The 13,467-nt window shown below is 44.7% G+C and overlaps 1 protein-coding gene across 2 annotated transcripts in view; it reads right to left on the minus strand.

Annotated features, from left to right (window-relative positions):
- Positions 1–13,467, minus strand: part of PLXNA4 (plexin A4) — a 488,679-nt gene that overhangs the window by 426,133 nt on the left and 49,079 nt on the right. For both annotated transcript variants that reach the window (XM_065829757.2, XM_071803541.1), the window contains exon 3: positions 11,558–11,740. In XM_065829757.2, coding sequence (XP_065685829.1) covers positions 11,558–11,740 — 183 coding nt within the window. The remainder of the gene's footprint in view (positions 1–11,557; positions 11,741–13,467) is intronic.

Below are 13,467 nucleotides of genomic sequence, written 5' to 3' on the forward strand. Positions count from 1 at the left end.
GAGATTTGCACAGTGCCGGTCACTGTGTTTAATTAGATTTCGTCGGAACGGTTCTGAAAAATTCATACAACGAGGTCTCTAACAGTCTCAGCGATAACCTTTTCCCCAACATCGCTGGAATTTATTGCCAGTCACAGTTCAAAAGGAAAAAAAGAAATTACAAGAAGTCAAATGGAAAGATGACTCCAGACCACAACCATGAGCATCCCAGCAGGGTGGGATACCAGCAGGGTTGGCAGTAGAAACAGCGGTTTGCATTTCCAGGATGCCATAGATACAGCAGTGTCCTGGGGTCCTTTGCCAACGTACCACATCAGCTAGAAAAACAACCATCAGTAAAGCTTCCAAAAGCCACCAAAGTCCCACAGGAGTTCCTGTTTTGTTATCCAGAGTGTCCCAGCCCTGTGAATCATCAGCAGAACATGTTCAGCACGACAGTGTAACCAGAGCTGAAACCCACAGATGACTGGCTCCCAACTTTCCTCCCTAGTCTTTGCTTCTCTTGGCATCCCCAAGGTCCCAACCCATCTCCCAGTAGAGTCTGGGTGTGCTAAACTTGTTTCCAACACACACTCCCAGGCTCATGGCACCAAGAGGGATCCAGCTTGGAGGCACTGGTACCTACTTACCATAGAATAGTGTGAGTTGGAAGGGACCTCCAAAGCTCATCCACTGCCACCCCTGCCATGAGCAGGGACATCTTCACCAGCTCAGGTTGCTCAGACCCCCTTCCAGCCTGGCCTGGGATGTCTCCAGGAATGGGGCATCCACCACCTCTCCGGGCAGCCTGGGCCAGTACTTGATGCAATGATGCTGATATATAAGAACAATTTTTACCAGGACTGATGTCCTGTGGGACATGCCCCGGAGAAGGAATATCTCCATTAACACAGTCCTGCTGTTTCTAGTCAAGTACAGATACCAACCCAGCTAGCAAATCTATTTCCTTTTGGGGCTTTGCATTGAAACACCACTTAATCTTAACCCCTTTTAATTCAGAAGAGGAATGATCCTCCTTGGGTTCATAACTGGTATAACCCTGGTCAGTATGAAGAAAACCAAGCAATAACAGAGTCAAGTTCATTAAAAAGACATTATTGACATTAATGTAGATTGGACACCATCAGGTTACAGTCAAATCTATAGTGTTAGATGCTGCTAGCAAGACGCTTTCTGATCACCCTGGGCACAACACCGCAAGGGGACTTTACTGGAACCACAGCCTTGATTAATTTTCCTGGTCTAGCCTTCAGTTCATGTTCCTACCCCTCACCCAGCAATAATAGCTCTCCTAACTTCAGAAAGGGACAGGAACCTGCAGTTCTTCCATATGGTTTCATTTAGAAGAGGTGAAAGGCTACCAACAGGGTTTTGGAAAAGAAGAAGAGGAAAAAAAAGACAAGTGTCAGACCAAACAGGAACAGATCCCTGAATCTTGCACAGTAACACACGTCTTCACTCCCGCAGACACCATATGGGTTGGGGTCTACAAAAACCAGCACAACTTTCTCGTGCTTCCCCCCAGGTTTCACATGAATCCAACAACCAACAATCCATCAGAGCTTGATTGCTCTCAAGCCAGACTGCCACCAAGATAAAATGAGAGATGACGAAGCAAAGCAAGCCAAAGTTGTTAAACCAAAATGAAAGCAGCACAAGGGGAAGAGATCAAGTTGGAAAAGAACAGGGAGATTCTGCTTTCCTTCTCTGGACTTCACAAACACCACCAGCAGCATTCACAAGTCATGGATATGCAGATGATGTTAAAGCCCTGTAGCAGGGGTTCACAATCATATATGGGTGGTAGAATATTGGAACAGGTTGCCCAGAGAGGTGGGGGATGCCCCATCCCTGGAGACATCCCAGGCCAGGCTGGACAGGGCTCTGAGCAACCTGAGCTGGTGAAGATGTCCCTGCTCATGGCAGGGGTGGCACTGGGGGACCTTTGGAGGTCCCTTCCAAGCCCAACCATTCTGTGATTCTATGAACCACCATGCTGACATCAAGGGGCTGCCCCACACTGAGTAGTCTGGCTGTGAGCAGGGAAGAGGTGGAGAAGGGCTCTTCAAATTACACCTAGCTTGAAGTCGCTCATCCTAACAAAAGGATTCCTTTTTGCCTTTTAATTAAGAGTTGGCTCATAAATCAAACCTCTTGTTCCTACACTTTGGATGTCAGTTGAGGGAAAGGCTCTTTTCTAATTACTAAGGCCTTCTTACCCAAGCTGTGATCTCTTCTTCAACTCCAGTAGTACCTAGCCAGGAACTGGTCCTCTGATCACCTCCAGAAATGCCCAGCTATATGTCACAAACTGAGCAAAGCCTCCCACATCTTAAGGATCAGTGGTAGGGAGGAAAAAATTACTGTTTATCTAAGCATTTTCCCTATGTTTCCACAGGGGTATCCACAACTTATTTCAAATTAAAGGGTTCCTAGAAGTGGGCTTGGGAAACTGTTTAAAGCAAATAGCTTTCACAGAGCAATAGCCAGAAAACAAAGCCTGAAAGGCATGAGTTTAAACTTTTAAGCAATATTTGTTGCATGCACAAACATGTATATGCACATTTTAGAATGCATTTCAAGTTTCAGGGGAAAAGTATGGATCTTCATCCATGGCTATTATGTTTTTGGCCCTTCTGGCCCTATTCTGTTGTGTCTACATCATTTTAAGCACCTGGAATATGAGCTAAAGGTCTTGTATCCTGACACATGCAACAAATATGTCCAGAAAATTGTCCAGCTGAGACTCTCAACAAAGCTGTAGACAATGTAATGAGTGAACTGTGGGAACAAGCATCCTTCATGGAACACAAACCCCATAAGCACAACAGGATGCTGTGAAGGGCCTAGGAGAGAGCAAGGTGCTGAACATGGACCTTGTTGTCATGGTTAGCATCTTCACCAGTGCTCGGTCACCATGCTCTGCACCCCTTCTGCTGTAAATTGCGATATCTGTGTCTCTGAACCAGAGATCAGTCATCTGGCCGAAGGGAGACGAAGGCGGCGAGACAGACGGCACAGCCGATTTTGGGCACAGATACGGCTGCAGGATGGTGAGGGGGATAGAGTGGAGGATGGTGAAAGGAAGAGATGGATGCACAGTGCCTTATCAGAGACTTGCTGTTCTTTCAACTGGCTCCCTGATAACATATGGAGCTTAATCAAATATGCAAATTATGTCCTATCTAGAGACAAGGGATACAGAGAAATAAACCCAGAGACCATGCATGAAAACAAGCTGATGAAATGAGGGAGTGGGTAGAAGGCTTCCTCTTTTTGATAAAATTATTTCAAAAGATCAAATTAAAGCAAAACTAATTAGGAGAAACACACTTAAGCCGACTTTCCTTTAGAAGGGTCAGCAGGAAAGAGGCATTCAAATCAAAGGCAGATGCAAGAGGCACTTCAAGGGCTCCCTGAAAAGTCATTATCCCAGTCAAAAGGGAAGGGGATAGAGAGGAGGAAGGAATTACGAGAGACATTTTGGCTGGGCATTCATCCAGCCATTAGATGGGGTGTATGGGGAGTTAAATAGCCTCTCTTTGTCACCCTAGAGAGCAGAAGTAGCAGGTGAAGACCAAAGCTCATCACCTAATTTCCCATCCAGAGCACTTCTCAGAGAGCAGAGGGACAAAGTCAAAGAAGTTGATAGACCAGGGGGACACAGGGACATATCATGATAGGAAAAGGGGAAACAACCTCAAGTTGTGCCAGAGGAGGTTTAGATCAGATATTAGGAAAAATTTCTTCCTGAAAAGGGCTGTTGGGCGTTGGAACAGGCTGCCCAGGGCAGTGGTGGAGTCACCATCCCTGGAGGGATTTAAAAGATGCATAGATGAGGTTCTTAGGGACATGGTTTAGTGTCAGTGTTGAGTTAATGGTTGCACTCGATCTTGAGGGTGTCCTCCAACCACAATGATTCTACCATTCCATATCTGCTTTATCTTGTATCCCACCCCTACGTAGTTTCCACAAGCAGCGCAGCCACGCCAGGTATCGCAGCCTGAATATTCCACATCTTGCACAGAGCTGCTGACACCGGGCAGAAATCACCTGCCGTGACAAGTGACAATCAGCATCACTGCAGACTGTCCCCTGGGAGGCTGCAGTGCCCATGGATTTCAGCAAAGCAACCCGCAGCAGGACACTTATCTGTCCTTTTGTATCTGCTTTTGTCACCAACATCCCCTTGCCTGCACAGCACGGATCCTCAGCCCGCTGTAGGGAAACCCAGCTCAGCTACTTTGGGACTGGAAACCTGTCAAATTCAAGTCACAGCTTCTTAAAGGATGAGTTTGAAGAGATGACGGTACAACCTGCTGCAATGGACCCACTGGAATCCACTATTTCTCCTGGCATTGGAAATAAAAATTCACAGTGCAGCACCACCAATGCAGAACATGGAAGAATTAAACAATCATTTGCACAAAACTCTGAGGCACTGTTAAACCAGAACCTCTGAAAAAAAGGGCAGCACTCAACACACATAAGCAAGGCACCCTGCAAAAGCACAGCTCAGCCAAACCCTGCACACCAGAGATTGCTGAGCAGTCAGAAAGCAAAGAGGGGTGCTTGAGAGAGAGAGACACAGAAAATTAATTGCACTCTGCCAAAAAAGCAGGCTCTAACTCTTGCTGGGAACAGAAACCTTCCTGGTAGAAAAAAATAATAATAATAATAAAAGGATTTTTCCCACTGCAGTTAGATACTGCAGTGAGGAAACTGCAGTGTGTTACAATGGCAAGTTGTAATTCTAGTGAAGGGTTTGGAGCATAAGCAGTATGAGGAGCAGCTAAAGTCACTGGGTTTGTTCAGCCTGGAGAAGAGGAGGCTGAGGGCAGAGCTCATGGGGCTGCAGCTTCATCACAAGGGGGGCAGGAGGGGCAGGGCTGAGCTCTTCTCTTTAGTGACCAGTGACAGAACCCAGGGAATGGCAGAAGATGTGCCAGGGGGGGTCAGTTGGACATGAGGAAAAGGTTCTTCACCCAGAGGTGCTGGACACTGAACAGGCTCCCAGGGAGGTGTCACGGCCCCAAGCCTGACAGTGTTCAAGAAGAGACTGGACAATGTCCTCAGACACACGGTGTGAACTGTGGGGTGTCCTGTGCAGGGACAGGAGTTGGACTCCATGATCCTTGTGGGTCCCTCCCAGCTCAGGACATTCTATGATTCTATGAGGCCCACCTACCCTTAAAGCTTCAGAGTAGCAGGGAAAGAGTGACAGCACAGCAACCTATGACTGGATGCACAAGTCCTGCATCTTTGATTTCACCCATGAAGATCACCCAATACTTTCAGGTCATGTTGAACTCCAGTGTCACCAGCCAATGGCTTTTACATGACCCAGTATATACAGGTGTCACTGCTTGATGTCCACAGAGATTCCCATCATTACCTCTTTCAGGGCTGGCTGTGCACACACCCAACACAAGCATCAAGCACCGAGTACACCACAGTTACCAAAAATCACAGCTTTCCAAATGCTATGGCCAGATAACTGAACTACTCTTCAGGCATCTAAGCTGGCAAGAACTTCTCAAAGCAGGACTGTATATCAATATAGGACACAGACAACTGCAGCCTTCACAGCCGTCAAATACAGATGGAAAGCAGCGTTGCTCCATCACAAGTGAGTGAAGCACTCAGACTCCCGCTGGTTTCGGAAGCTGTGAGCAGAGACCAGGGTGAACAAGAACCTCTTGCAGAAACCCTCTTCCCAGCAGGAGCCAGAGCCTCGACAGCGTGTTTTCAGAGCAGTCAAGTCCACTTGCCAAATAGTTGGGGGGAAAAAAATAAAATTAAAAAAAAATAAAAAACCCCTGACTCTTTCAAAGCAACAGAGGGAAGGAGAAGGAAGCAGAGTTTCCCTGCTGACATTCACACAGAGCTGTCAGCAGCAGAAAATCCTCCAGAGAATATCAAAACCGAGCAGGGTTTCTCAGCTTGTGCGTATTCAGAAACCCTCCTGCCCAGAGAAAAAGTGAGGATCCCTGTCTTTGCCTGCAGTTATCACAAGACTGCAAACCTGTGCATGGCAAACCCAGAGTGCTGCCATTAGCTCCAGTCCCTCAAATGGGAGGTGAGGTATCAGAGAAAAGCAAGATACTCCTCTCCATGTGGGTACGTCATGGTATCACTAACCCACTCAGAGCTCTATCATCTGTGGGTCTTTGCCCATCTCTTGCACCCTTTTACCTTGCTCCATTTTTTTTTCCAAGAACAACTCCTTTTCATTCCTCTGTTGCCCACTCGTGGCACCTGGGAGCAACCCAGCTTTGTGGAAATACCTCACATGCTGCCAGTCCCACCGGGATTCAGCTGCTCTCCCCTGCTCAACGGGATGAACTCTACTCTGGGAGGGGATTTGACCCCACATGTGAGGGGGCAATGACTGTGGCAAGAGGACCCATCATAACAATCAACTGTTCAATGCCTTCAGACACATGGTGTGAATTTCGGAGTTGTTCTATGCAGAGACAGGAGTTGAACTTGATAATTCTTGTGGGTGCCTTCCAACTCGGACACTTGGTGACCCTGTGATAACAGAGCTGTAGGTTTGGGTGCCCTTCAGGGTTACCTTCCTCAAGCAGTCCTGACACTACTGTAGACCAAGGTGCATCTTCTCCAAGTCACAGGTGGACTCTTCCAATAGCTGTTGGTGGTTCCCATTCCCCGTTCAAGGCAGAAGGGCTGTGAACAAGACCATAGCATCCAACTGGAAGAGCTGTCAGCCATCTGATGGGATGGGGTAGCCACATCTATGCAGCCAAAAACAGGCAGGAGCTCAGACTCGCATGTACTTTCCAATCCAATTACCCATCTGAGAAAGCCAACCTTTCCCAACGCAACTGTGAGATGGGCCAAGATGACAATCACAAACCTGAGCTCTCAGATCTTAAAAAAATCTCCCTACGGTGTTTTGTCTGTGGATCCAAAGCAAGCACAGTCTCGAGAGTTCAGGATAATCTGGAGGGTGGTTTGTGAAATTGGTTGATAGTGAACACTGTGTACTAAATAGAGGTGATACCTGGTGGGAAGTGCTGGCCACATTTCAGAGCTGTGTGATCTGAATGAAAACCTCTGCCCCGAATGGCAGCCCAAATCTAAAAAGCCCTTCAAAGACCTCAAACTGATGGGATTTTCTGTAAAATGAAAAACAGGCCGCAGAGTGAAAGAATCGGGTTTTAAGCCAAATTTCTTTCTCTGCAAGGAATTTAGCATAGAAAAGGCTTTGAGTGAAATATTCCTATGGAAAAAAATATTCTCATGAGGAAGTTTCAAATAAGTGTAAATTACTACTGCTCTGTTTTCAAATAAACATTTTAAAATGGACAAAGAGCTTTGTTTTGTTAGAAGTGCAATTCCTAGGGCTGTCCTTGTAAACTCAAATCCCCCTTTTCCCCCCTGTGTCTACACACAGAATAATCGCAGGTAAGTTGTATTTCTTTGACTGGAAACTATCTGCACAAAAGCAATGACCCATAAATTAAATGCCTAGGGAAGGGCTACAAGGAATACTGAAAACCGCTACGCTCCCTTAGTGATGACAGGTATTAGTGGCCATGTAATTTGGCCAGACACACCAGAAAAGAAATCCAGAACAAGCGTACAAAACCATGCAAAGCATCTCCGTGGGTACATCTCGAGCTTTCTCCTGCCACCAGAGTGAAGAGCTAAGCATGTAATGAGAGGAAAAGAAAGTCAGTGGATTTCGGCACCTGGCTGTTTTACAGCAAAGAGTGGTTTGTAGGAAGCACGTACCCAGGAATAACTCTTATTCCCGATGGTTGGCTGCTTTGCTATTCGCAGAGAGATGGAACAGACCTTTGTTAAACTCAAGCAAGGCTTTTTTTCTACCTGAAAAAAATACCTAAAAATTCACAGGGGTGCTGATTGGCTCACTCTGCCCATGAGGCCCACCAGGCACCCTGGGATATATTAAATCTGTGGCAACACGATACAGAAGATACCTAGATCTGATTAAAGCACTTCAAGAGGAAGCATTTCTCAATAAAAAATACCGCAGGAAGTTTAATGCCTACAAGTGGTCAGGAGTTGGTTTTTCATCTCATCTGATTTGGGTAGTTTAGCTGTTTGATACGATCACACCTCACAGTCTTTAGAGCATTAATTTTCCCCAACAGCTCTTTGAATAAACTAAATATTTCTTAGTTTTTGCAGGTGGGAAAATGAGGTATGAAGGCACACCAGGAGTTTCTAGCAAAGAACTGAATCTGGATGTCTCTCAACCCACCCATCCCTAGGCCACCTTTATTCAACCCCAAGATGCCACCAGAACCCTCAGGCCTTTAATCCATGGGTCACCCTTCTCCATCCCCAAGATACCACCCATCAGGCCTTTAATCCAAGGTTTCTATACATGAGATACGGACAGGGGGAATTTTTCATTTTCATAGCTCTGCATTTTTATCCTATTTATATCTTCATTCTGCAGGGCCAGGCTGTGCTGTGGACAAGCCGGCAGAATCAGAGGGCCTATTTCTACAGCACATTATTCAGTGCCTTCCCGTTGGTCTGCACATGCAGCCATGTGAATGAGCGAGGGTTGCAAAAATGTATTTTGCCTGGGGCAATGAAATAGCTGGGGCTAACCTTGTCATTCTGTTTCACTCACTCTTTTCCTACCCTATCTCTATCTCCGCTTTTCCTTTTCTTTCTCTCTTTGTTGTCTTGGTTACATGGGCAGATTCCTGATATGCTGCTAGTTTTCATTTTAATGATATTTTCCTGTAAAGCACAATATTTTACTTCAGCTGTGTGTGCCACTGGATAAATTTCTTTGACATATGTGACATTTGTATATCAACTAACAGATATTGCTTTATGACTGTGGGTATTTTGCAACCTATTCACCAATTGCATGCATCAAAAACTGGTATACAGGCTGCATCTTTCATATATAAAAATACACACAAAGAGAAAGACTGAAACTGCAGGAAAAATAAGGAAAGTTTCTCCAAAACTATCTCATAATTACTTGCAGGGAGTCTTGCAATGACTGAGTAGATCCTGGTATCTTGAAGATAATCTAGTAACTCCTCTCTTCATGCTATCCAAGATATTTCACCAAGTAGCTGCACTGCATCAGGAGAAAGAGCAACACGTACCATGCATGGTAACACTCAGCAAGCAGAGGGAAAAAAGGTAAAAATAAGAAAAAGAAAAAAGACAGTTTCTGGGCTTTGTCCACTTGTACGGAGTTTCATCTACTCCTACAAAACTTATTCCAATTTACCCATAGGCGTTTTTTTAAAAACATCAATCAAGCTTCATGCTAACGTAATGGATTTCGCTGGACTTGCAATATCAATTCAGTATTTCCCTTGCTTCCTATTCAAAAGCACCTGATTGATGAGCCAAGATAAAAAAAAAAGAAAAGGAAAAAACTTCTAAAGGCCCATGAAGCCTTGGCAGGGACTAAGGTGTGTCAGGTGAAAATTCTGGGTGCCAAACCAGCCCTCTGTGTCACTCTGAGGGGAAAACAGGGTGGTGTCCTGGGCTCAGGTACCCCCAGGAGGACAGGCAGTGATTGCAGAAGTCATAGCAAGAATGGGACTGAACCTGCAGGAACTAAAGGTTTCCAACAGCCTGGATCAACTGGTCCAAAACAACCACATGTGTTCTGGGGAGCCCCTGTTCTGCTCCTCATTCTACCCCTTTGGTGCAGACTTATTCATCCGAGGAAAATCTCAGCCTGAGACTCCAGCTCTTCTCCGACACATGGACTCAACACACTATCTCAGGCAGAATATTCAGCACGTTAGGAAAAAAGGGAATAAAACAAAGCTTTCTCAAATTACATCAGCCAGCTCAGCTCCCCTCTTCTCATTCTTTACCCTATAAGGCTTTCCCTGCTCTCTACCACATTCTGTACAGCACTAAATGCTTTCTCTCCTATTCTCCCCTATTAAAAGGGCTCAGATCATGGATTCTGCAGCATGACCTGCAAAGGCAGAGCTGTGTCTGAGTTTATATCTCCTAAAGCCAAAATAAAAAAGCAAAAGCTTGTGAGTGCAGGGAGGCAGCAGCCACTCTTAACCATTTAGGTCTTTTGGATATTTACCACTCAGATCTCAGCTACCTCATTTCCCCCCCCACAAGAGACTGACTGGAGAACTAAATAGTTTATTATAATATCGCAGATGACAGGAAAGCAAAACCTAATTAGTCAAGGGAGGAGATTATTTTTATTACAACTATTTCAAAAACAATTTGGCTCCTTTTCCACATGTCTGAATAGTCTGTTAGAAAGTAAAATAAAATCTCCTTTCCAAAGCATCAGCAGCCTTTCCTCTGTTGAACAAAGCCAGAGACATTTGCCAGTGAGCAGGATCCTGTTCCCTTTGCAGACCTCCCTCTGCACAGGGGCATTGCCATCTGAATTTGCAATGCTGATTTTCCTTTTAAGTGAAGAAATGAGTAGAGGAACAAAATAAGAGCACTCAGACCTTCCTTAAGACCATCGGTAAATAAATTACTCCCTTTCTTCCTATCTCAGCCCGTTCCATTCACAAGCCATAATGAGTCACTTTTCCATAGCTCCTTCCTCTCCCCAACCTGGAACTTTCTTCTTTGCAAGAGGAATTCAAAGAGGAATCAACATCCAACCCTCAAGGCTCTGCCCAACCTCCCCTCCCAGCTTCTCACCCATCTCAATCATTATGGCAAAGCCACAGTCTCCTCACACATATAATATTTTTCAACACTCCTGGGTCGTTCAGACAAACTGGCACACAGCACGGTTGAAATGAAGATGGTGCCCATCATTAGCACGAGAAGGTCACTTCTAATACCTCTTGTTGCCTTGAGAAAACCATAGGTAGATAATTCTCAGCTTCCACCTCTCAAGAATCTCTACTATTGCCTTACATAGCAAACTACAGAGCCACAGCCATCCAACAGACAAATTTTTAGTGAGAAAGCACAGTAAGGAATATAAATACACTCTTTACTGCATTTGGGTTTATGTGGTATCCACCATGAATGTAATGCTTATTATTGTTCAAGACACAGCTTTCTTCTGATAAGAACTCTCTTCCTCCAACACAAGCATCCAGCCTGACCTAAACAGAGCAACCGTTAATCCCGTGCTGGGCTCGTGGTAAAAATCACAGTCTAGTCACGTTGCTCTGAAGAAAGATCCCCAGAGCATGAATCCCCTTTCTTAACAAACTTCAGCCACAGGCAGTTTTTCCTCCAGCATGCACAGATACCCTGTGATCAACTGCTTAATTTAGAGATGGTCCGAACACAAGAATATTCTGTTGGATGTAAACGGCATCAAGTCCATCTGTGGTTTGACTTCAGAAAAATTCATTTGCTGATGAACAAAAATTTGGAAAAAGGATTTTATCCTTTCCCACATCAGCGTTATCCCTCAAGGCTGAAAACCATTTATTTGCCAACGAAATAACATTTGCTATCCTTGAAATAAGTGATGAGCCTTAGCATAAGGACTGCACTCACACTCGACGCAACATTGCAAATCTCCATGAGAACATGAAAAACTGAGTTAGAGGACCACATTAGGTCTTACCTTCTTGAGTTTCCCACTCTTGGTGCCCACAAAAGCCAGGGAGTGGTTCTTGTAGACGTAGGCAATCACAGATGTCATTCTGTCTCCATCCTCAGTGAAAATGGGGAGTCCTCGCACCATGGATGATACTCCCAAGGGGGCATTCATATCCAGGCCACAGAAATTGTCATCAATTGTTAACAGCTATTAAAAGAAAAAAGAAAAATGTGTGAAAAAACAAAGCCACTGATTCTTTAGCCATTTGGAAAGTATCCATCCAAGCAGGGACATCGTTGTATAACATTTTAATTTTATAATTCATGCAGCTTATAATTCAGAGCAGACAAATCAACGACAGAAGCAGAACTGGAGAAATATAGAGGTGGAAAATATTTGTCCAAAGTTGTGTGATGAGTTACAGACAGAAGAAGAACAGGAAACTTGCTTCTCTTGAATGACAGCCCAGCAGGATACATTACGTTATGCCTTTTTCCTACTGTTTTACCAGTCAGTTTAACCAGTCAAGACCTAGCAATCAAAGACAAAGCCTGCTGAAAATGTCTTAAAAACATCTAGTTCTGTCAAAAAGAAAAGTTATGCACATCATTCCTATGGGATTCAGAATAAGAACCATGGAACTAAATCTTCACTGGCAAATAAAATAGACCACGGCCTGCCCTATGGCCCTGAGACTCAATAGTAAGGCTCACATCTATGAAACCCAAATAATCACTCCCCTCCCATCACCAAATCCTGTAGCATCATTGATGCTACACCTTGAAAATCACAGTTCCCCAAATCCTGCCCAGGGATTGTCTGAGCAAGGCCTGGTCAGTCCAGGCCAAATCTGTAGTAAGGACCACGCCAAGGATTAAACACTATAGATGGTATCTGCACACACTCCCATTCCTGGGGTTAGTTTGACCAAATAGTCCTGGGTCCTTTTCTCAAACTGTTTGACCTGGGCACTAAATCCTGCTGGGTCTCCATTTCTTCCTCACAAAATGGAGATTATCCACATTTATCCATCTTACTGGGCTACTGTAACTCACTGATGTTCTTTGGAGAGAATCGAAGGCTTCACAGCTATTTCGGGAGTTTTCCAGCATTTGTTGGAGATGATACCCATCCCATGAACTTCTAGCAGACAAAAGGTTCTGTTCATTAATGCTGCTGCCTAAGCTCTAACAAATTGGATATCAGGAAAAAAATTCTTCACGGAGAGGGTTGTGGAACAGGCTGCACAGGACAGTGGTGAAGTCACCATACCTGGAGGTGTTTAAAAGGTGTATAGATGAGGTCCTTAGGGATATGGTTTAGTGCTAGAGTTAGGTTATGGTTGGACTCAATGATCCTGAGGGTCTCTTCCAACCAAAATGATTCTGTGATTATAACACCTATCGCATTTGAACTCAACAGGCTTGTCGTCACACAGATGTTCCACTGGGATCTTTGCATCTCAACACATGTTGCCTCTGAGAGCACTTCTGTGGTCTTCAGGGAGTCACAGAAGTTTACCAGCAGAACAGTATGGACAAGTCTTCTGCCTTAACCCAGCACCTAGAGAGTAGGTGAGGCTAGTACAGGTTGCCAACATGAAGATTTCCACAGAATAAGTCAAATAAAACTAAAGCTCCAAATATCACTGTACACAATTGCCAAAGCTGTTAGACTTCATTAACTTCACTGAGACCACTCACAAATTACAAGTTAAGCACCTGCTTAAAATGTTTTGCTGGACTGAGGCCTAGAAAGGCAACAATTAGTTGTACAGGAAGGTTGCCTAGTTTTTCTGTATCAGTAATAAAAGACCATGACACTTTTCTTCAAGCTCACATCTTCCTGCAAGCATGGCTAAAATACATACTGCTCTTTGCTTGAGTTCACAAGCAGTAAAAACCTGATAGTTGATTCATTTTATCCTCACCCAG

The sequence above is a fragment of the Patagioenas fasciata genome, chromosome 1, assembly GCF_037038585.1.
Source record: "Patagioenas fasciata isolate bPatFas1 chromosome 1, bPatFas1.hap1, whole genome shotgun sequence".
NCBI lineage: Eukaryota > Metazoa > Chordata > Aves > Columbiformes > Columbidae > Patagioenas > Patagioenas fasciata.